This window comes from Muntiacus reevesi, chromosome 5 (genome assembly GCF_963930625.1).
Source record: "Muntiacus reevesi chromosome 5, mMunRee1.1, whole genome shotgun sequence".
Classification (NCBI taxonomy): domain Eukaryota; kingdom Metazoa; phylum Chordata; class Mammalia; order Artiodactyla; family Cervidae; genus Muntiacus; species Muntiacus reevesi.
Window position 1 is genome coordinate 54,962,976 of NC_089253.1, and position 25,474 is coordinate 54,988,449.

Below are 25,474 nucleotides of genomic sequence, written 5' to 3' on the forward strand. Positions count from 1 at the left end.
TTTTATCATGAGCCTATATTATGTAGGCTCATGGGGACCCCCTAACAGCCAATGCAACTTTTGGATAATTTCTCTATTTTTCATCAGCTATTTTTAGGGGAGATAATTTGTGAATTTATCTTTAAGTTCAGAAGACAACCTGAGATTTTAGAACTAAACCTAATGAATATAACTGAAAAAGACGTTTATTTTTAGCAATGAGTAGATTGCCTCCCTGTATAACTTTAGATTGTGTAAGTCAGTCCTCAGGTGGAAGTTCATTATTTGCCACAACATACACATGCACACACACACACGCACACACACACATTAGCTATGAATCACCAGGAGCATGTTTGACATAATGCAAATACAGATTTTATTGAGGAGCTTCAGACTGGCAAGGACTGTGCTTGAAACAGAGCAAAGAATTGTGAACTAAATGTATGCTCTCACCTGGACCATATGAAATTCAGTCATATGAGTGCAGTGAAGTTGCTCAGTAGTGTCTGACTCTTTGTGACCCTATGGACTGTAGCCTACCAGACTCTTCCATCCGTGGGATTTTCCAGGCAATAGTACTAGAGTGGGTTGCCATTTCCTCCTCCAGGGGATCTTCCCAACCCAGGGATCGAACCCAGGTCTCTTGCATTGCAGGCAGATGCTTTACTGCCTGAGGCGCCAGGTCTCGCCTGGACCACATGAAATTCAGAGTCAAGTGTTGATTAAATATATAAAAACAAACGGAAAAAAAGGAAGAAGGATGTTGATGAAGAATCAAAAAACCAAGTGTGGGAGTCTGATCTTGTCTAGAGTGTGTGTAAAGAGGAGGTGAGGAAAGTCTCAAAACACTCAGAAGATTTGAATTAATAGCTGAAAGATGTGTGTAAGTAAAGGAAAATTGGAGAGGAAGGTGGGGAGACCAATTAGGAGGTTAGACTGGGAATAGAGTTAAATTGAGACCAAACAATCCAAGATACATTCATGAATCAGAAAGTCTTATTCAACAATTATACTTAGGATGAGGTGGTTAGATGGCATCACTGACTCAACAGACATGAATCTGAGCAAACTTTGGGAGATAGTGAAGGACAGAGGAACCTGGCGGGCTACAGTCCATGGGGCTGCAAAGAGTGAGACGCGACTTAGTGACTGAACAACAATGGCATGTGAAAAGAAGATGCGAAATTTCTCCAGGATCTTTGGTTTTTGTTGCTGGAGAGTCAGCTAGGACAAACATCATAAATTTTACTTTTAGGTTGTCCATTTTATTGGCATATAGTTGCTTGTTGTCATCTCATAATTCTTTTTGTTTCTGTAGTATCAGTTGTAACTTATTTTTCCTTTCTAATTTTATTGATTTGAATCCTCTCACTTTTTATTCTGATGAGTCTGCTAAAGGTTTATCGATTGTGTTCATCTTCTTGAAGAGCCACCTTTTAGTTTCATTGATATTTACTGGTGTTTTTTTTGCCTCTATTTCACTTTTTCCTGCCCTGATCTTTATGATTTCTTTCCTTCCACTAAGTTTGAGTTTTGTTTATTCTTCTTACACTAGTTGCTTTAGGTGTAAGGATAGGTTGTTTATTTGAGATTTTTCTTGTTTCTTGAGATAAGATTGCATTGCTATAAACTTCCTTCTTAGAACTGCTTTTGCTATATCCCATAGGTTTTGGATTTTCATGTTTTCATTGTCTTTTAAATTTTACTTTTAGACAAATTACCCACAAGGTGCCTTTGAGACATTCATGTGAAACAACACATTAGACAGTGGAGATCTGAAACTGACTCTCAGATACAATATTGATCCAGGCTAGAGATACAACATTGGAAGTCATTGGTTTATTATTGATAATAAGTTGAAGTTGTAACATAAATGAGATTACCTAAAATGGATATATAGCCAAGTACTCTTGAAATGCTTTCTTCCAGAAAATTTCTGTTGAGCTTTGTGGTCATAAGTTTAATGATTTATATGACTGCATCAGGAAGACTTAAAACAATAAAATTTTTTGAGTGTTTCCATCCACATAGATCCAAGAAAAAGAAATACAAATGCTTAAATTCAAAATCAAAGCAATTATACCAGAAGGGAAGAGAATTATAAAATATTTGGAACTTGCATGTATTCAATATCATGCTTATTGAACTCTAATGGTCATGGAAACAAATAAGTTCTGCAAAATGTTAAAAACATGTATCAAGGTAGTTAGTGGTGAAGGTATGGGAGTTGGGGCATTCCAAGCAGAAGAAGTGTGAGCAAAGTTATAAAAGATGAAATAGCCTAGCTCGCTCAGAGAACCATGTCAAAATCAGTTCTATATGTGGTGAATCTATAGCTGAATTCAAGATAGGTTAAGACTACAGTAGGTACAAGTCAAACCAGTAGCCATTGTTCAAATTGTGAAGCTTCATATGATATAATGAGGAGTTTGGATGTTGGTGATGGAGATTTGCCATTTTAGAAAGATTCTCTGACTTGGAATATGGAGGATAAATCAGAAATGGACCCAACTGAATCACATTTTAGCTATCAGACTCTCTTAGTGGTTTGAGGGAAAATAATAAAAAATAAATGTTGTGTTAGATCTGGAAATGAAGAGAAACATCAGAGGTATAGAAGCTTTTGGTTTACTATGAACTAAACTTTTCCAGTGTTCCACAGCTAAAAAAACTAATGCTAATCTTAATGTACATTAGCAGAAAGATCCTGCCATGTGACCAGTGATGATGATTCCCATTACATCCCCCTTCTCTGGTCACATCAGTCTCTTTTCCTGTGTAAAATCATTGACATTAAGGAACAATGTACAATGACTAGTAAAAAATACGGTGAGGAAAGAGTAAGCCAAATGTTACGCCTTCTGGAAACTGAGTCATGTAAAAAACTGTTAAATGGTAACATTAACCAGCGCAATAAAAAAAATAGAAGTGTTGCATAATGAAAATTAAGTATAAATGGTTTATTGAATACACCTGATTCAGTGCAAGTAGAAAAGCCTTTAACCCATCCTATGTTTCTCCTTCAAACCCAGTCATTGACTTTATGAGCCGTGCTGATCCAATGAAATCTGTTAGGCCCCTTAGTTTGTTTTTTTTTTTTTTGCAAGACAAATCTCAATTTAGTATTTAAGTGATAGTGTTCAGTATATAAAACATTTAATGTTCTCATCCAGTTTTAGCTTTTTCTAAGCTGGAAACTTCCCAGGTGGCACAATGGTAAAGAATCCATCTCCCGATACAGGAGACATAAAAAGTGTGGGTTCAGTCCTTAGGCCAGGGAAAATCTCCTAGAGGAGGAAATGGCAACCTGCTCCAATATTCTTGCCTCAAAAATTCCATGGATTGAGGAGCCTGGTGGGCAACAGTCCGTGGGATAGCAGAGAGTCAGACACAACTAAGCATGCTGGGAACTCAATGGGGCAAGGATCTTCTTGGGAGGCTTCTCCTATGTCCACCTCCTCCTCATCTGAACCCAGCTGATTGTGGTCCCTCAGTGCTGAGGAGGCACCAGGAGAAGGGAGGTCCTGACTGACTGGCCCAGGAATAGTCTGTGATTGGGTTGCTCTGATGGCAGATACAGACGGGGCTTTTGTGGTTCTCCTAAGGCCTTTGGCGGAAGCTCCTTGATGTCTCAAGCTCTGGGTTCTGGGTGTCCAAGGGCCACCATCTGTTAAGATTCCCTGTCGGTTCGGAAGGCACACCGCATAGGAGACGGTAGTGACTTGAGAAGGCGGTCACCATCATCATCATGAGTCTCCTCAACAAGCCCGAGAGTGAGATGACCCCAGAGGAGCTGCAGAAGCGGGAGGAGGAGGAGTTTAACACGGGGCCACTCTCTGTGCTCACGCAGTCAGTCAAAAACAACACTCAAGTGCTCATCAACTGCCGTAACAACCAGAATCTCCTGGGCCGCGAGAAGGCCTTCGACAGGCACTGCAGCATGGTGCTGGAGAACGTGAAAGAAATGTGGACGGAGGTCCCCAAGAGCGGCAAAGGCAAGAAGAAGTCCAAGCCAGTCAACAAGGACCGCTACATCTCCAAGATGTTCCTGCGCGGGGCCTCTGTCATCGTGGTCCTGAGGAACCCGCTCATCGCTGGCAAGTAGGGGCCTCCTCCCTGCTGTCAGAACTTGCCCCTTGGTTTTGCAAAGACCTGCCCTCTGTAGTTGAAATAATAAAACCGTGCGTTTTTTCTAAAAAAAAAAAAAAAAAAAAGATTCCCTGTCTCCTCAGGCCTGCAGCTTTTCTGAGTCTGAACTTAAAATGGCCATACATTTTATTCTGTAGGGTCTCTATCTTATTCCCAGAAAATAAGTCGCTCTGTCTTAGTATCCGTGTAAGTGTAGCCTGTTCTTATCTCAACATTCTTTCTCTTTGCTTTGCTGTTTTGGGTTTGTTTTTTTTTTGGTGGGGAGGGTGATGTTTTAGGTCTTAGCCAAAAATAGCCCCTATGTCTAAGTCCAGCTGTCTAGGTTGTTTATCTGAGCCCTTGCAGAGCTGGAGGTGATGAGGGAAGCATCCTGACATCTCTACAGAGATGAGAGAGATCCTTACAACTCCGTGCCTTCCACCTGCTCCTCCACCATTTTTTATTTAGCTTGCAGACGGCTCATGAACCAGGGATAACAAAATCTCTTACTTACTGTTTTAGCACCCCAGACGATCCCCGATGTAGAAGTTGCTTTATGAAGTGGCAGTGTGCAGGGAAAGATTAAATTAGCCAAGATGGCGTGGTCAGGCCCTCTTGCTCCACAGCCTCTTGCTCTTGCCCCACCTTTTGTAAACAATGTTCATGTAAAAACTCAAGTCACTTATAACACTGCACATGCGCATCATGAGGTACTTGCTTGGTCACGAGCTACTTTAGGGATATGAGAGCTCCACCTAGAAAGTGGCTGCGTTTTACTGCTGCGTCATGGCTGTGTCCGTTGGGTCAGAGAGGGGAGAATGTAGGGTGTCTGTTGTTATGGTTGCAGAGTCAGCAGGAGAGAGGCTGTGGCATGGCTGCTCTGCAGGCCAGGAGAGAATATACGTATCTGCAGTTCCCACGTCTCCTCTAGCCTCCTACTAACATCTTAGCTCACACCTTGCCTCCCCTCGGTTCAGCGAACACTGACAACAGCAAGACAATTTGGCGTCGTGAGCAGGATCGGCGATGTAAGGTGTTTTACATCTCTGTAATGTTGTAAGACTTTGGGACCTCAGGAAAAAAAAAGAATCCTAATATTATACCCAGTGTGTGCTCAGTCGCTTCAGTCGTATTTGAGTCTGTGCAACTCTATGAAATGTAGCCTACTAGGCTCCTCTGACCATGCGATTCTCCAGGCAAGAATACTGGAATGGGTTGCCATTCATAAAATAATTAGACATTGCAGGAGTCAGATTTCAAGTTGCCTTTCTAACAGATAGTTTTGTTTTGTTTTTTTCCTTAAAAGAATAAACTGCGTTAGGAAGTTGTGAGTTCTTTTTCACTGGACATCCATTAGAGAAAGTTTCAGGAATGACCTATTAGTCAGTGCAATTGCCCAGAGCTGCACAATTAGAAGGATCTGTGCTTGTTTGAATGCTCTGATGTCACCTTCCTGAAATTACTCATAATTTGCTAAAAAGAGGCCCTGCATTTTCATTTTTCACTGGGCCCCACTAATTATGTACCCAGATCCGATTAATATTGTTGTACTATGTGGGTTGGGAGACTAGAATCCAGTTGATTGAGAAAACTCTGCCTTTAAATCTTATTAATCTGAAAACAATGTTAACTCCCAGGGCCATTGTTATATGTGCGTTTTTGCAAACTATTTAATATGCTTTATATTTTGATATAAAATTAAGATGGAGTTACTTTTTCATTGATTCTGTAAGATTTCTTAATTGTTTTATTTTTACTAGTAAGGTTTATGATGCAATATTATATGATTAAAATGTGCTATGTGCAATATTCATGGCTTACAATGAGCATTTGGTTTACTTAAACTCTGCAAAATTGAGAGGGCATAACTACATGTAGCAAAATAATCTCTAAAAGTTATTGCTACATTTCTAAATAATGATTTTGTATTCTGTTAATGTAAGCATCCTTATTGCTAGCAGAATTCTGATTCTTTTTCCCCATTTAATGGGATTCAGTTGTAATTGACTTTTATATTTATTCTTTTTTTTTTTTTTTTTGGAAGGGAAACATCTGGGAACAGATTTTACGAATACCCTTCATCTTGGAAATAATTAATGCAGTTCCCTTCATTATCTCAGTAAGTCCTAAAAGAATCTTTCAAAGAAATAATTGTGTTATTAGTCATAAGTAAAGTCTTTAAATCTAAATAGCAATAAATAATATATTAGCTCAGATGAATGAATTTAGGCTTTTGTTAATGTATTAAATCATGATATTAGAAAATAAATAGCAAAGTCAGTTATAACTGGATTATTAAATTAAGTGAACATTAATGAGATTTAGTTCAATAGCAAAATGAAATGCATTTTAGGAATATATACTCTAGAGGTACCATTTAAACGTGTTAATTTTATCTAAACAGATTAGAAATGAATCACTTCATTTCTTGTGTATATTGTAGAGTTTAAAGAATTTAAAGTTTAAAAGCCAAGTAAAACCAAGTATTTATAAAAGTTTCTCATGCTGAGAATATGTTTATCTTTAGTTTAAGCCATAGGATTTAGTAAATCCAGTTCTCTGTTTGCTAAATGTGTTGCCAACAACTAAGACACCAGCAGTCTGCTTCTTTATTAAAGTCTGTGGAGGACCAATTCCATGGTGATCATGTTCAGCTACAGAACATGCAACCAGCAACTTTCCCATTGCAAAACTGGATCTTAATCTTCGATTATTTGATAAAGCTTTAGTAATGTCTGTTGGGAATATGCTAACACTTTTTATTTTGAATTTTATTTGGAAAATCATGACTATAAGTCAGTATGATCTGAAGCTGTTGCTCACTCTGATAATTATTTTAATTTGAGTGATTTATCTAGAGGAACAACTGGCTCCAGATTGAATGACAGGTTAATTAAATACAATTCCAATGGAATACAGTTCCCCAGTGTCATGTAAATGTTTGAATCTGAGAGAGTAACTATGTTATAGAAAAGTAAAGCACTGTCTCCTTACACCTACTTTTACCTCCAGTTCCAGAAAAGAAAAAGATGATATCTATTGTAAGAGTCATACCAAAAGATTTACTGATGGAATTAGCACAGTTATAGCTGATATCCCACGAGAGCTGATTATTTTCTTTCTGCTTCCACAATAACTTTGCAAAGAATTTTTCCTTAAGACAGACAAGAATGAAAGGATCCTGTCTGCTCCTTCATTTCAATAATCATATGAGTTTAGAGTATTTGCCACATGTTTTATATCATTATATTGTCTTTAATAACTTATTTTTGTTTTACTTTTCTTCTCAATCACATAGATTTCTTGCTTGGAGATAAAAGTTTAGTTTTGATTTGTCTTCCAGATATTCTGGCCTTCCTTAAGAAATCTATTTGTCCCAGTTTTTCTAAACTGTTGGCTTGCCAAACATGCCTTGGAAAATATGATTGTAAGTATAAAATACAAGTGCAAAAACAAAAGTATTTTTCAATGCTCCATTATTTCTTACCTCACTAAAGTGATGTGTTGCATAGATGTCTAAGCCAATAGACCCTAAGTCTGTTTATATCCTAATGAGAATGAAAAATGGTCAAACGCCCTTATTGTCAAGTCCCTTCTTTTATAAGGCCCTATGCAAGGAGATCCAACCAGTCCATCCTGGAGATCAGTCCTGGGTATTCATTGGACGGACTGATGCTGAAGCTGAAACTCCAATACTTTGGCCACCTCATGCAAAGAGTTGACTCATTGGAAAAGACCATGATGCTGGGAGGGATTGGGGGCAGGAGGAGAAGGGGACGACAGAGGATGAGATGGCTGGATTGCATCAACAACTCGATGGAAATGAGTTTGAGTAAACTCTGGGAGTTGGTGATGGACAGGGAGGCCTGGCGTGCTGTGATTCATGGGGTCGCAAAGAGTTGGCCACGACTGAGCAACTGAACTGACTGACTGACTGACTGATGAAATAGTAAAGAAAAATAATTCAGATAGTCTGAAGATCACCAAACCAAAGCTGACTGCTGTTTGGATGGTCAAACTTATTACCAATCTTCTGAAGACAGATAGCATTTCCTTCTAAAGCAATCTCATTATGTATAACAGGACCCCTAGGTTTAAGGCTTCAGGAGGTAATGTTGTCAAACTGTAGGTAGTCTCACATTCTATAAAAATCTGTGGAGTTTTCTAAGGCGCTATATTGGAGTTGGAAGGTCCTCATGTAAATTCAACTTTTTAGGTTGGGTTCAGTTGGGAATAGGGAGGGAGAAGGGGAAGCAGGAAAAAAGAGATGCAGAACTCAGAGATGTACCACCATTGCATTTTGCCTAAGGCCAACTCTGTTTGAAAGGACTGATATTTAACTAGGACCAAAATATAATAGGCTTGGATACTTACGAGTGAGCTGATGTTTGCTACTTGCTATTCAGTCATTTATTCTACCCTGGTGGCTCAGATGATAAAGAACTTCCCTGTAGTGCAGAAGACCTGGGTTCTTTCTCTGGGTCGGGAAGATCCCCTGGAGAAGGGCATGGCAACCGACTCCAGTATTCTTGTCTGGAGAATTCCATGGACAGAGGAGGCTGACTGGCAGTCCATGGGGTTGCAAAGAGTCAGACATGACTGAGACAGGAACACTTTCACACTTTGACTTCTTTCATTTATTCTACAGGTATTAATATGAGTCTGCTCTCAGCTAAGCATCTGATAAAATAAGCAAGTGATTTAACGCCTTTGCTAATGTCTTCATTTTGAAAGACAATAAAACTACCAACATACAGGCTTGCTGTGAGAATTAAGTTACATTATATGTACATTCATATATGTGTAAAATTCTTGTATCTAGCATAAACATAGTAAGAGCTCAATATTATTAATTTGATCACACTGAAATTAAGTTTGCTTGGAGGCGAACTTGTTTTTCTTTTAAATAGCTTTTTAACAAAAAGTATGGCAGTAGTTTTGCCAAAAGGAATATTGGATAGCGTTTGAGTATTTCCGACCAGGTGAAAGTTTCTGATCAGCTCTCAATATATTAAGTGACCACGCGAGTCTCATGCAAGTTCACAGCTAATAAGGGGAGCGGCATATGGCCTGTGGATGGTTTACGAAAACATCCCGCTCTCTTAGCTGTTCAAAAAAATATTATTTCACTAACTATAGACTGCTTAAATTGTTAAAGAAAAAAAAAAATCCTCCAGTACTCTTTGCTAATTTATGTTTATTAGTTGCTGGAAAATGTAACCTAACCAAGAAAGGAATCATTAGTCAATCACTGAGAGTAAAAGTAGTGCTTTGCATTATTAATTTAGGATTCATTTTCCATCATAATTCTATATTTTACTTCTTTTCTCCCTGATTGCTAAATTTTAATTTGTTTTTCTGTTCATTAACACCTCTGTTAGAAGAAAGTAAAGAATGCAAGGTGAAGTTTTAATCAACTTAGTTTTTTTGTTTTCATAATAAAAGTTCTGGTTAAATGTGTGGTAGAAAAAGATATAATAATGGCTCATTGAGGTTTTATTTTGTATTGAAAGTGAAAGTGGTTCAGTCGTGTCTGTCTTTGTGACCACATGGACTGTAGCCCGCTAGGCTCCTCTGTTCATGGAATTCTCCAGGCAAGAATACTGGAGTGAGTAACTGTTCCCTCCTCCAGGGTATCTTCTCAACCCAGGAATCGAACCAGGGTCTCCTGCATTGCAGGCAGATTCTTTACCAGCTGAACTACCTATTTATCTCATGTAGTACAGTTATTCAGACCGTTAAAAAATTATTATGAAAATTTATAAAACAGAAGGCTATAAAGTAAAACATTATGCAAAACTACAAATCTTCCACACAGGCTAGACACTAGTAATAATTTATATCTTTCTAATATTTTCTATGAAAGCACACACACATGAAATTGTATGTTTAATTTTATGATTTGAATTTTTGTCAAATACAAGTTCCTATGTCAATAAATATTTATGTTCAAACCATTTTTAATGGATGCATGTAAGTCTGCTATCTAATTTCAATCAATTTATTCAACCATTTTCTATTTCATTTTTAGTTATTTTAATAGGAATGAACATTCATATTTATATTATAATTTTATAATAATGATTATACAAAATATATAAAAAACTGATACAAGTAAATAGTATACAAAATAATGTAATATACATCATACAATATAGATATTACACAATGTTATTTATATCTATATTTTATACAACAAATAATATACAAAATATAGGAAATATTATAATTTTGTAATGAAGATGACCATACATAAATACTCAACTTCCATCTCATAGTTTTCATGTGGTTAACTTTTAGAAATTATATTATGGGATAAATACTAGTTAAATGTTGAATGCATGAACTGGAAAGGGCATACTTGTGAATTTTGACCTGTATTACCAAATTACTTTCAAGATATTTGTAACAAATTACTTGAGCAATATTACATATGTGTGCTCATTTTTTTCCTCTTAAATAGCAGTAGGTATTATTATTTTTTAATGTTTCTTCAATTGCAAAGTAAACTCATATCTTGAATTCACATTTCTCTTAATATGAATGAAATTTATCTCAATGTGTTCATTGGCTATATAATTTTTTATTTTTATGATAAACTGCCTGGTATAATACATGCTATTTTTTGTGACTTAGAGATTGAGATATGGTTGTAGTTTGATCCAGCTATTAATTTCCCCTCAGTTGAACATATTATTTTCTGATCTTTTAAAATTAGAAATTTCCATAAAACAGCATTCTCTTCAGGGAGGGCTTTTGGAGAGTCATTGAACATCTCTTTGTAAGGCGAGTAAACTAAAATTTAGTGCTTTTGTCATGTCCCATAGTGTTAATATTATCTTGGTAATATGAATGTTATAGTGAGGTTTAATTAGACCTAGGAAAAACCAAAAATATGCTGCTATATGCATTTAAAGTATGTGTGTTGAGTATGAACAAGACAGTTAAAATGTAATACATAATAACAAATGTAACAAAACTCGTGATTATTGAGTATCTATCAAAATTTAAGATATGGTTTTTCTGTATTATTTCAGAATGATCTACACAGAGCCATTCAACGTACACAGTCTGCAATGTTTAATCAAGTTTTGATTTTAATATCTACATTGCTATGCCTTATCTTCACCTGGTAAGACTGTACATCAGCATTTTCATTATGCTTCATTTTAATTATAATACTAAAAAACAGTATTATAAACCATTTAAGCTAAGAGCTGACAATAAATATGAATAGATAAATATTTACTATAAAACATAATGGGTCACTGACAGAAACAAAAATAAAATCTTTACTTCAGTCTTACAGAAAAAAAATCAAGAAAGGGCATCGATTATTTGAAATTGTTATTTACTGCAACTCTGAGGTTTCACAAATGCTGTAAACAACCAGATCACAAGAATTTGTATTGCATGCCATAGTTGTCAAACAAGAATTTTTCCTTCAACTCGCTGACATGAAGATGCTCTTATCTGTCTGTAATCTTCAAAGCAGAACTGCTGTTGAGAACATTGTCACTGCCCATCACTCTCTGCCTACATCTTCTCCCCTGATGGTCTAACATGCAGCCAGGCAGAAAGCCAGGGCAGACCTGACAGTGTGAAGCAACTGGTACCTTGCTTTATTATAGAAAACAGCGATTTTTTCCTGTGGAAAGTCCCACTTTGCCAATTACACAGTAATCCAATGAGAAATGATACACTTCCTATATGGATCCATTAAGATCATAACTAAAGAAAAAAAAAAAAGAAATGTGAAAATCAGACAATGAGGTAGAATGATATATCTGTTTTTCAACTTCATTATGTATAATTGTGCTCTGACTTGAATTTGACCTACTGAGAAAGAGAAATTAGGAAGTCCTAAAGTAGGAAGAATGCCCTCATCACTAGCATTATGCAATTTTTAGATGTAAATACAGCTACAGATACATGTATGTAAATATAGTTTTAGATACAGAAATATAATGTATGCTTAAGTAGTATGTAATTAACATCGCTACTAAATGGATTTAAAATGTTTTATTGCTTACTTTTATATTTAAAAAGTAAGCATTTTAGGATATTCTACATTGTTAAATATAAAATATCCCTTTAAAATGGACACAATACCATCTTATCTTTTATTTTTTTTTACTCTGAACAGATTGCTTTTATTATTCACCTAGTAAATAACTGCATACATTTGAAATACTGACAGCAAGTGCCTTCTCAAGTCACAAAAGTGTTCTTAATTTTAAGATAATTACATTTTTAAAATGATTTAGGAGCTTTCTCTTTTTATTGGACTTAAGAAAAAGTACTTACAACTAAAATTTATATATATATATGCTGATTTCTCAATTGCTGGAAAATGACCAAGAGTAAAATGAATGAGTTATAAATGTTATACATAATCTGTTAAAGTAAATTTGGTAAAGGGATAATTGAAATTTTAATGCTAAAACAAGTACAGATGATTTAAATATAATAACAAGTCCAGTAATTTGGTTTGGACTGTGCTCATCACAGTGAACTACCTACAGTGGGGCTCTTACTTTCTGCCTCTATATCTATTTCTTGAGCACTTTTTATTTTTGAAGGAAGTGACTACACAAATTTTGCCACTTTTCTATGCCAAGGGGTGCAGCAGTGTTTGATAAAAGGTTTTCATGATCTATGTGACATTACCATTATGCAACTTGTTAATCTTTTAAATCATTTATGTTTCACTTTTTGTTGTATTTATAATTATAGTTACTTTTTTTGTTGTGTGTATATATTGTTAAATTTCAGACACTTGAGTGGTAGTTTTTACAAATATAGTCTATAGTTAAAGCTGTCAACAGTAAGTGGATTTGAATCTGTCTTTCAGTGTGGAATTTGTGTATAGAGTTATGTCTAACTACATAAAATATTATTGTTTTTAATCACATGCACATCAATACAATTACATTAATATGTTTTAAATTATAATATCTGGGATAGAGAAATTGACATTTGATTTACTTGTGTATTGTCTAGCTTTACAAGCAAATGTCTTCATAAACCATGATTGTCATAGTAAGGTAGAATAATTCTTATTTGAATTCACCATAGACGATGGGGTTACTTACAAGAAAAAATATTAAAAAATGTTGCATTAGTCATAATACATTATCAGGCTATTTTACCACAGTTATGCCACACATATTATAAAATAAAAGTACACACAAAGATATAAGAACTTATAAAAATAGAAATGTCTGTATAGTCTGTCCAAGATTGTTACATCAGCTTAATATGCTGGAGATAAAGTTTCCTTATATCTTGTTTTCTGTCATTATAAAAACAGTTTCCATGGTTCAGTATGGCTGCTTTGGTCTTGCCATTACATCCTAACTCCAACCTTTTCTCTTAGGAGAAAAGGATATAAGGTACTACGAGAAACTGCATGCATAATTTCAGCTAGAATTTGGTCATATACCTACACATAGCTGCAGGAGATCTGCAAAAATGTAGCCTAACTGTGCAATATACCCAGTTGAATATTATACCATGAAAAGGAAAATGGGATATTGTGGAACAATAAGCAATGATGAGTCATAAAATTCTACTTGTATATTGTTTGTTTAAAACTCGGGACTATACTAATTGGGAGGTCCTGGACAGCTTATTTATTTTGTCTTGTTTTCCACATCATTAAGTGAATATAATACGAATCGCCTTATAAGATTTTTGCTTTTTGTTTTTTAAATGAAGGTTGAATTGGGTGTGTTTATAAAATGTCTATGAGGGCATGGTAAATTGTGATAACTCTTAAAAATTTTAATTTCATTTTTCTCTTTATGCAAAATGATTTAATTATGTGAACTGAAAAATGAGATTTACTTTAAAATGTCTAAATGTAGTAACTTATTAATAATACTATAAAACTGAATCAGGATACCTAAAAGTGATTCTAGGCAGCAGACAGAGAGAACTGGCTACTTTTTTTCTTCCAGTTTTGTTGGGAAATAATTTATATACAGCACTGTACAAAGGTAACATGTACAGAATAATGTTTGCTTATATACAGCAGGAAATATTTACCATGGTAAGTTTAGTGAATGTCTATCATTGTTTATAAATATCAAATAAAATAAAAAGTTTCCTTGTGATAACTCAGAATTTATTCACTTAACAATTTTCCTGTATAACAGAGCAGTGTTAATTATATTAATCCAACTTTACATTACATCCATGGTAGTTATTTAGCTTACAACTGAAAGTTTGTACCGTTTGACCATTATCATCATTATATAAAGATACTACATTATTATTTATTATATTTCACATACTTTAATTTTCACTCACTTATTTATAACTGTAAGTTTGTACCTCTTAATTGTGGATGTGACTGGTGATGGAAGTAAAGTCCAGTGATTTAAAAAACAATATTGCATAGGAACCTGGAATGTTAGGTCCATGAATCAAGGGAAATTAGAAGTGGTCAAACAGGAGATGGCAAGAGTGAACATCGACATTTCAGGAATCAGTGAGCTAAAATGGACTGAAATGAGGGCATTTAATTCAGATGACCATTATATCTGCTACTGTAGGCAAGAATCCCTTAGAAGAAATGGAGTAGCCCTCATAATCAACAAAAGAGTCCAAAATTCAGTATTTGGGTGCAGTCTCAAAAACAACAGAATGACCTCTGCTCATTTCCAAGGCAAGGCATTCACTAGCACAGTAATCCAAGTAATCCAGCTAATGCTGAAGGGGCTGAAGTTGAATGGTGATATGAAGACCTACAAGACATCCTAGAACTAACACTCCAAACCCCCAAAAGAGATGTCCTTTTCATCATAAGGGATAGGAATGAGAAAATAGGAAGTCAAGAGTAACAGGCAAATTTGGACTTGGAGTACAAAATGAAGCAGGGCAAAGTCTAATGGAGTTTTGCCAAGAGAACGCACTGGTCATAGCAAACACCCTCTTCCAGCAAAACAAGAGATGACTCTACACATGGACATCACCACATGGTCAATATCAAAATCAGATTGATTATATTCTTTGCAGCTGAAGATAGAGAAGCTTTATACAGTCTTAGAAAAACAAGACCGGGAGCTGACTATGGCTCAGATCATAACTCCTTATTGCCAAATTCAGACTTAAATTGAAGAAGTAGGGAAAACCACTAGACCATTCAAGTATGACCTAAATCAAATCCCTTACAGTAGAAGTGACAAACAGATTCAAGGGATTAGATCTGATAGACAGACTGCGTGAAGAATATGGATGGAGTTTCATGATATTGTACAGGAGGCAGTGATCAAGACCTTCTCCAAGAAAAACAAATGCAAAAAGGCAAAATGGTTGTCTGAGGATGCCTTACAAATAGCTGAGAAAAGAAAAAAAAAAAAAGTGAAAAGCAAGGGAGAAAAGGAAAGGTATACCCATCTGAATGCAGAGTTCCAAAGAATAGCCAGGAGATATAAGAAACCCTTCCTAAATGACCAGTGCAAAGAAAGAGGAAAAGAATAGAATGGGAAAGCCTAGAGTTACCTTCAAGAGAATTAGAGATACCAAGGAAATACTTCATGCAAGATGGGCACAGTAAAGGACAGAAATGGTGGGGACCTAACAGAAGCAGAAGATATTAAGAAGAGGTGGAAAGAATACACAGAAAAACTGTACAAAAAAGATCTTCATGACCCAGATAATCACGATGGTGTGATCACTCACCTAGAGCCAGACATCCTGGAATGTTAAGTCAAGTGGGCCTTAGGAAGCATCACTACGAACAAAGCTAGTGGAGGTGATGGAACTCCAGTTGAGGTATTTCAAATCCTGAAAGATGATGCTGTGAAAGTGCTGCACTCAATATGCCAGCAAATGTGGAAAACTCAGCAGTGGCCACAAGACTGGAAAAGGTCAGTTTTCATTCCAATCCCCAAAAAAGGGAAATGCTAAAGAATGCTCAAACTACCACACAGTTGTACTCATCTCACACACTAGCAAAGTAATGCTCAGAATTCTCCAACTCAAATAGGGAAGGGAGTTCGTCAAGGCTGCATATTGTCAACCTGCTTATTTAACTTATATGCAGAGTACCTCATGTGAAATGCTGGGCTGGATCAAGTGCAAGCTGGAATCAAGATTGCTGGGAGAAATATCAATAACCAGATATTATTCAAAGATATGCAGATGACACTGCCCTTATGGCAGAAAGTGAAGAACTAAAGAGCCTCTTGATGAAAGTGAAAGAGGAGAGTAAAGACACTTGCTTAAAACTCAACACTGAAAAAACGAGGATCATAGCATCTGGTCCCATCACTTCATGCCAACTAGATGGGGAAACAATAGAAACAGTGGGGGATTTTATTTTGGGGGGCTCCAAAATCACAGCAGATGGTGACTTCAGCCATGAATTTAAAGATGCTTCCTCCTTGGAAGAAAAGCTATGACCATCCTAGACAGCATATTAAAAATAGAGACATTACTTTACTGACAAAGGTCTGTCTTGTCAAAGCTAGGATTTTTCCAGTAGTCATGTATGGATATGTGATTCAGACCATAAAGAAAGTTGAACGCCAAAGAACTGATGCTTTTGAATTGTGGTGTTGGAGAAGATTCTTGAGAGTCCCTTGGACTGCGAGGAGATCCAACCAGTCCATCCTAAGGGAAACCAGTCCTGAATATTCATTGGAAGGACTGATGCTGAAGCTGAAGCTCCAATACTTTGGCCATATGATATGAAGAGCTGACTCATTAGAAGAGACCCTGATGCTGAGAAAGATTGAAGGCAGGAGGAGAAGTGGACCACAGAGGCTGAGATGGTTGGATGGCATCACTCACTCGATGGACAGGAGGTTGAATAAGCTGTAGGAGTGGGTGATGGACAGGGAAGCCTGGTATTTTCAGTACCTGGGATCAAGAGTCGGACACGACTGAGTGACTGAACTAAACTGATATATATTTGTATCTATGTATGTAAATTGGTACACACACACAGACACACATATGCACTCACATATATATATATATATGTATATCAACACGATGTAATATACCTGGAGGAGTGCATGGCAACTCACTCCAGTATTCTTGCCTGGAGAATCCCTGTGGACAGAGGAGCTTGGTGGAATTCAGTCCATGGGGTTGCAAAGAGTTGCACATGAGTGAGCGGTTAGGCACAGCACAACACAATGCTATATATATCATATTAAATGCTCTTATATATAAATATATATAAGAATACATATATATAAATCAAAGAAAATAGATATATTTTAAATATATTTTAATATATATATTTTAAGATTTTTAATAGATATATTAAATATTAAGCCCCAAATGATTTCAAGAACTAATATTTGATGAAAGGACTGTGTTGTTTGTAGATCTCACAGTCTTAAAACTACCTGTTTGGAAAGCTGCTGTATGGTTTAAAATGTATCTTGCCTTCATTGTTATGAACACTACAGAGAACCGTCATTAGGCATCCGCTTATGAGAGACAACGTCCGCAGTGCCAAACCAAAATAACGATTAGGCTGCTGACCCCTCCCTGTAGGAAATGTGCTCAGAATTGCTTTTCCTGTCATTGTGATGGAATTGGACTCATCTCTCCACACGCCGCTGTGTGCCCGTCCTGATCAACAGTGCACGCTTCCAAGACAGCTGGGAGTTGTGATTCAGCCCATGTCTCCGTAACAAAGCAGAGGCAACTGGTCCATCCAGGAATTAAGTGCGTGACTTTAGCCAATTTTCAACATATTCTAACCAATAATAAGCACTCTAATGTATAATGCATTTGCTGTTTCTAATTTTACACTGTTAAACTTGTTTTTGCACCTACTTTGATTTGAAATTTTTATTTGAATATGTATTGCATATTTTCATATTATTTCATACAGTTACATAGTACAACAAGATAGATTAGATTAATGGATATTTTGTGTTTAAAACAGTGTGAAAAAATTAGTTTACCTCCTCAGTCATTTTTTTTGTTTGTTTTTCTTCTACTGCTGCCCCAAATCATTGTTTATAATGTAGGCAAGAAGGGGTGGTTCTATGCTGGGTTTTCTCAGGGTTTCTTGTAGAAAAAAAATTAATTAGAGTGTAATTACTTTACAACATTGTGTTTTTCTTCTGCTGTTCAATGAAGTGAATGTTATGTATGATTCTTCTCATTTTAGATAAGAGAATGAGGCACAGAAAGGAGAGATGAAAAGATAAGCTTTAGTTTATCCAAGGTGTTCAATTAGTAAAAAGCAGAGTTCAGATCTGGATCTAGGAAAATTGGTTCCAGAGTGATATGCTTAACTTGTATTATTTGTATGATGTTCTACTGCTGCTGCTGCTGCTCCTAAGTTGATTCGGTCATGTCTGACTCTGTGTGACCCCATAGACGGCAGCCCACCAGGCTCCCCTGTCCCTGGGATTCTCCAGGGAAGAACACTGGAGTGGGTTGCCATTTCCTTCTCCAACGCATGAAAGTAAAAAGTGAAAGTGAAGTTGCTCAATCATGTCCCACTCTTAGTAACCCCATGGACTGCAGCCTACCAGGCTCCTCCATTCATAGGATTTCCAGGCAAGAGTACTGGAGTGGGTTGCCATTGCCTTCTCCGTTATGATGTTCTAGAAGTCATTAACCTCAGTTCAGTCACTCAGTCATGTCTGACTCTTTGCGACCTCATGAATCGCAGCACGCCAGGCCTCCCTGTCCATCACCAAGTCCGGGAGTTTACTCAAAATCATGCCCATTGAGTTGGTGATGCCATCCAGCCATCTCATCCTCTGTCATCCCCTTCTCCTCCTGCCCCCAATCCCTCCCAGCATCAGGGTCTTTTCCAATAAGTCAACACTTCGCATGAGATCGCCAAAGTACTGGAGTTTCAGCTTCAGCATCAGTCTTTCCAATGAACACCCAGGACTGATCTCCTTCAAGATGAACTGGCTCGATCTCCTTGCAGTCCAAGGGACTCTCAAGAGTCTTCTCCAACACCACAGTTCAAAAGCATCAATTCTTTGGTTGCTGAGCTTTCTTCACAGTCCAACTCTCACATCCATACATGAACACTGGAAAAACCATAGCCTTGACCAGACGGACCTTTGTTGGCAAAGTAATGTCTCTGCTTTTTAATATGCTATCTAGGTTGGTCATAACTTTCCTTCCAAGGAGTAAGCGTGTTTTAATTTCATGGCTGCAGTCATCATCTGCAGTGATTTTGGAGCCCATAAAAATAAAGTCTGACACTGCTTCCACTGTCTCCCCATCTATTTCCCATGAGGTGATGGGACCAGATGCCATGATCTTAGTTTTCTGAATGTTAAGCTTTAAGCCAACTTTTTCTCTCTCCTCTTTCACTTTCATCAAGAGGCTTTTTAGTTCCTCTTTACCTTCCGCCATAAGGGTGGTGTCATCTGCATATCTGAGGTTATTGATATTTCTCCCGGCAATCTTAATTCCAGCTTGTGCTTCTTCCAGCCCAGCGTTTCTCATGATGTACTCTGCATATAAGTTAAATAAGCAGGGTGACAATATACAGCCTTGATGTACTCCTTATCCTTTTTGGAACCAGTCTGCTGTTCCATGTCCAGTTCTAACTGTTGCTTCCTGACCTGCATACAGGTTTCTCAAGAGGCAGGTCAGGTGGTCTGGTATTCCCATTTCTTTCAGAATTTTCCACAGTTTATTGTGATCCACACAGTCGAAGACTTTGGCGTAGTCAGTAAAGCAGAAATAGATGTTTTTCTGCAACTCTCTTGCTTTTTTTGATGATCCAGCGGATATAGGCAATTTGATCTCTGGTTCCTCTGCCTTTTCTAAAACCAGCTTGAACATCTGGAAGTTCACAGTTCACGTACTGCTGAAGCCTGGCTTGGAGAATTTTGAGCATTACTTTACTAGTATGTGAGATGAGTGCAATTGTGCGGTAGTTTGAGCATTCTTTTGGATTGCCTTTCTTAGGGATTGGAATGAAAACGGACCTTTTCCAGTCCTGTGGCCACTGCTGAGTTTTCCAAATTTGCTGGCATATTGAGTGCAGCACTTTCACAGCATCATCTTTCAGGATTTGAAATAGCTCAACTGGAGTTCCATCACATCCACTAGCTTTGTTTGTAGTGATGCTTTCTAAGGCCCACTTGACTTCACACTCCAAATGTCTGGCTCTAGGTGAGTGATCACACCATCATGATTATCTGGGTCATGAAGACCTTTTTTGTACAGTTCTTCTGTATGTTCTTTCCACCTCTTTTTAATATCTTCTGCTTCTGTTAGGTCCATACCATTTCTATCCTTTATTGAACCCATCTTTGCATGAAATGTTTGTTCCCTTGGTATCTCTAATTTTCTTGAAGAGATTCCTAGTCTTTCCCAATCTGTTGTTTTCCTCTATTTCTTTGCATTGATCGCTGAGGAAGGCTTTCTTATCTCTCCTGGCTATTCTTTGGAACTCTGCATTCACATGGGAATATCTTTCCTTTTCTCCTTTGTTTTCTGCTTCTCTTCTTTTCACAGTTATTTGTAAGGCATCCTCAGACAGCCATTTTGCCTTTTTTCATTTCTTTTCCATGGGGATGGTCTTGATCCAGGGATCTCCTGTACAATGTCACGAACCATAGTTCATCAGGCTTTCTGTCTATCAGATCTAGTCCCTTAAATCTATTTCTTACTTCCACTGTACAGTCATAAGGGATTTAATTTAGGTCATACCTGAATGGTCTAGTGGTTATCCCTACTTTCTTCAGTTTAAGTCTGAATTTGGCAATAAGGAGTTCATGATCTGAGCCATAGTCAGCTCCCAGTCTTGTTTTTGCTGACTGTATAGAGCTTCTGCATCTTTGGCTGCAAAGTGTATAATCAGTCTGATTTCCGTGTTGACCATCAGGTGATGTTTATGTGTAGAGTCTTCTCTTGTGTTGTTGGAAGAGGGTGTTTGCTGTGACCAGTGCGTCCTCTTGGCAAAGCTCTATTAGCCTTTGCCCTGCTATATTCCGTACTCCAAGGCCAAATTTGCCTGTTACTCCAGCTGTTTCTTGACTTCCTACTTTTGCATTCCAGTCCCCTATAATGAAAAGGACATTTTTGGGGGGTGTTAGTTCTAAAAGGTCCTGTAGGTCTTCCTAGAACCGTTCAGCTTCAGCTTCTTCAACATTACTGGTTGGGACTTTTTTGTTGAGTATGATGGCTACTCCATTTCTTCTAAGGGATTCCTGCCCACAGTAGTAGATATAATGGTGATCTGAGTTAAATTCACCCATTCCAGTCCATTTTAGTTCGCTAATTCCTAGAATGTCTGCTGGGGTCCAGCCTCGGCAGGATCCAGGGGGTACCCTCAGGATGAATGGCATTCGAGAGAGAGAGAGAAGACACGTGAGACCAGTCTTGATAGGGCCAAGTCTGTGTTTTACTTTTTGACAACCGGTTTTATACCCTCTCACAGAACGTTTTCAAGGTACAAGATGGTTACTCATGATTCCACAGGATTAGCATTACATCATTTTGATTTTTAGGAAAAGCAGGATTTTTTTTGCTTTCTAATTCTATAGTAATTCTTAGCACATGATCTTCTGATCTTGAGGCTATTAACTTTTTATGCAGGTCAGGTGATTGTAAACCTATTTTCCGTTTTTATGGTGACCTTAACTGAAAGGTAACAGTGTCATAGGAAAATAGTACAGAGTAGAATTATATTCTTGTTAATACAAAAATTAATCTTTCTGCAAAAGTTGTCAGTTGCGTTTATCTAAGAAGCTTACCCCATACTGACTCTGCGACGTTGGTGAGGCAGCTTTTGCCTAGCACTCCTGACTGACAATTAACAACCATCTTATTGTTACCACACTAGGGCTAAGTTCTTATTTCTCTAGATCTTTAAGTATATTAACAATGGTTTTTATAACACAACCTTAGCACATTAAAGGCAAAAGTACAGCAAGCATAACACAGCAAGCAAATCACAACCCAATAACCACCTATAGAGTAATTTTTCTTATGTTTTCTAATAGGACTCCTTTACGCCTTAAAAGGGCTCTATGTCTATTAGGGCTTTTATATAATCAGGTTCTTTATGCTATTTTATGATTAGGATATTATAAACAATCACGCATATTAGTACCAAGGGCATAAATGCATTTGCCAAACAAACTAAAATACCAGCAAAGGAGTTTAAATTAACACTCCTTTCACCCTGGATAATCTCATAAAATACCACCACCTGGGAAACTTATTGATTAAAGTTCTCAGTTGATTCTTATTTGGGAAGAGATGGGGGAAGGCCTTCTGCCTGTGTCACAGAAATTAGGGAGCAGTTTATTAAAGCAAGCATCAGAAGAACAGATACCATCTTTAAGGTGAGCACCGGGGGCAGCTTTGGGGCAGCTTTTCAGAATCCCTGAAAACCTGATCTGCCTTGCCCGTCAGGTTTTCTCCCTCATGACCTTGTCATGGGTAGGATCTCATGTGCTGGCTCCCAGCAAATGTCGACATTCAGTCTTGCCATCTCCTGTTTGACCACTTCCAATTTGCCTTGATTCATGGACCTGACATTCCAGGTTCCTATGCAATATTACTCTTTACAGCATCAGATCTTGCTTCTATCACCAGTCACATCAACAACTGGGTATTGTTTTTGCTTTGGCTCCATCCCTTCTTTCTTTCTGGAGTTATTTCTCCACTGATCTCCCGTAGCATATTGGGCACCTACCGACCTGGGGAGATCCTCTTTCAGTATCCTATCATTTTGCCTTCTCATACTGTTTATGGGGTTCTCAAGGCAAGAATACCGAAGTGGTTTGCCATTCCCTTCTCCAGTGGACCACATTCTGTCAGATCTCTCCACCATGACCCGGCTGTCTTGGGTGGCCCCACACAGCATGGCTTAGTTTCATCGAGTTAGACACGACTGTGGTCCTGTGATCAGATTGGCTAGTTTTCTGTGATTATGGTTTTAGTGTGCCTGCCCTCTGATGCCCTCTCGCAACACCTACCGTCTTACTTCGGTTTCTCTTACCTCGGACATGGGGTATCTCTTCAGACTGCTCCTTACCATGCCCGAGGTCAGGGGTGGCGTTTGAGAGGAGCAACCCCACCTCCAAAGAGTGGCTGCTGCCGGGCGCAGGAGGGCTGAGAGGAGCTACTCCACGTTCAAGGTCAGGAGGGGCGGCAGTGAGAAGATACCCCTCATCCAAGGTAAGTCATTAAGCTAGATGTATATAAATTATAATCAAACTAAAAAGCAGAAAAGTGAAAGTGAAAGTCATTTCTGACTCTTTGCAACCCCATGAACTTAAGTCCATGGAATTTTCCAGGCCTGAATATCGGAGTGGGTCGCTTTTACCTTCTCCAGGGGATCTTCCCAACCCAGGGATGGAACCCAGGTCTCCCACATTGCAGGCGGTTTCTTTACCCTGTGAACCACAAGGGAAGCAAAATAATAATAATAATAATAAATCAAATAGAATTATAATAGTTTTCTCATTTCTATTGTGAATTTTAAATTGCCATTTGAAGCAGGATTATAGTTGAATAAAATATTAAGATGGTATTTTCTTCATTTGTAAAGACATTTTGGATTAAGTATAGAAAAATAGCCATTACTTTCTCTTTTCTGTAAATAGTTACTTTAAATTTGGCAAGTTTCTAATCTTTTTTTTTTTTTTTTTTTTTTTAGTTTTAGCTAAAACAAATACAATACATTTAGATAAAATTTGCATATATACATGCTTATTTTAATAATTTAATAATAATAATAATTATCAAATTGTTTCCATTTACCTGTTTGCCCATCTGTCTTTCTACACTTCTCTGTTTTTATAAAGATGCAGGAAAAGATACAAAAAGAATATATCAAGTGATTCTATGTGGAAATAGGATTATGAATGATTTTTTTAACTTTCTTCCTTATACATCCTGCTTTGGTTTACATTTTCAAATGAATATGTATAAGTTTTGAAAACAAAACAAAGTTACAAAAATTCAGGAATATAAAAAAGAGAACAAAATTTAATAGAAGGTGCAAGATGTAGTGATCACTTTATGTATGATTTGTTTGAATAGTTTCTTTCCATTAGTAAAATTATTTTCATATTTTTTAAAATCTAAATTCCTCACCTTTCTCTCCTGCTTATCTTTGGGTCTTGACATTTAGATTGAAGCTCTTATGTTTTCTTGAAGGTTATCTAAATTAATGGGAGATACAAGCTTTATGCTTCCCCGTGTTGGAAAAAATTACAAAATATATAATACTTCCTTAATTATCAGTGTTTCCTGCCAGATTTTTAACATATATAATAAAGTTTCAATTTTTCTTTCCTATCATTTTATATCTAATGTCTCTTTATAGTCTGAAAATATAAGATGCTTAACAAGTGTTTGCAGCTGATAGAAGATAATATTCTGGGGTTAAAATCACAGGCCAATATCCTTATCAATTGAAGATACTTAAATGTATTGTAGGCTAAGTGTGTTCAAACCATGTATTTTGAGAATGTTCCTTTAAGTACCTACTTTTCGCATTTAACTTTATGTTGGATGATGGAAAGAATCCCTTCTCTGTCAATGTGGTTTTTAAAAATTTTTTTTTATTGTTTTCCTCTATTTCTTTGTTTTTTTTTTTCTTTTTCACTTATTTTTATTAGTTGGAGGCTAATTACTTTACAATATTGTAGTGGTTTTTGCCCTACATTAACATGAATCAGCCATGGATTTACATGTGTTCCCCATACTGATCCCCCCTCCCGCCTGCCCCCTCTCCATCCCTTCCCTCTGGGTCTTCCCAGTGCACCAGCCCTCAGCACTTGTCTCATGCATCCAGCCTGGGCTGGTGATCTGTTTCACCCTTGATAGTATACTTGTTTCAATGCTGTTCTCTCTGAACATCCCACCCTCACCTTTTCCCACAGAGTCCCAAAGTCTGTTCTGTACATCTGTGTCTCTTTTTCTGTTTTGCATATTGGGTTATCGTTACCATCTTTTTAAATTCCATATATATGTGTTAGTATGCTGTAATGTTCTTTATCTTTCTGGCTTACTTCACTCTGTATAATGGGCTCCAGTTTCATCCATCTCATTAGAACTGATTCAAATGAATTCTTTTTAATGGCTGAGTAATATTCCATGATGTATATGTACCATAGCTTCCTTATCCATTCATCTGCTGATGGGCATCTAGGTTGCTTCCATGTCCTGGCTGTTATAAACAGTGCTGCGATGAACATTGGGGTGCACGTGTCTCTTTCAGATCTGGTTTCTTCGGTGTGTATGCCCAGGAGTGGGATTGCTGGGTCATATGGCAGTTCTATTTCCAGTTTTTTAAGGAATCTCCATACTGGTCTCCATGGTGGCTGTATTAGTTTGCATTCCCACCAACAGTGTAAGAGGGTTCCCTTTTCTCCACACCCTCTCCAGCATT

The 25,474-nt window shown here is 37.2% G+C and overlaps 1 protein-coding gene and 1 pseudogene across 1 annotated transcript in view; both read left to right on the forward strand.

Annotated features, from left to right (window-relative positions):
- Nucleotides 1-25,474, forward strand: part of KCNT2 (potassium sodium-activated channel subfamily T member 2) — a 422,637-nt gene that overhangs the window by 149,176 nt on the left and 247,987 nt on the right. Inside the window, exons 6-8 of the mRNA XM_065936707.1 lie at nt 6,155-6,229; nt 7,454-7,537; nt 11,148-11,242. Coding sequence (XP_065792779.1) covers nt 6,155-6,229; nt 7,454-7,537; nt 11,148-11,242 — 254 coding nt within the window. The remainder of the gene's footprint in view (nt 1-6,154; nt 6,230-7,453; nt 7,538-11,147; nt 11,243-25,474) is intronic.
- Nucleotides 3,731-4,185, forward strand: LOC136169025 (small nuclear ribonucleoprotein Sm D2 pseudogene; annotated as a pseudogene).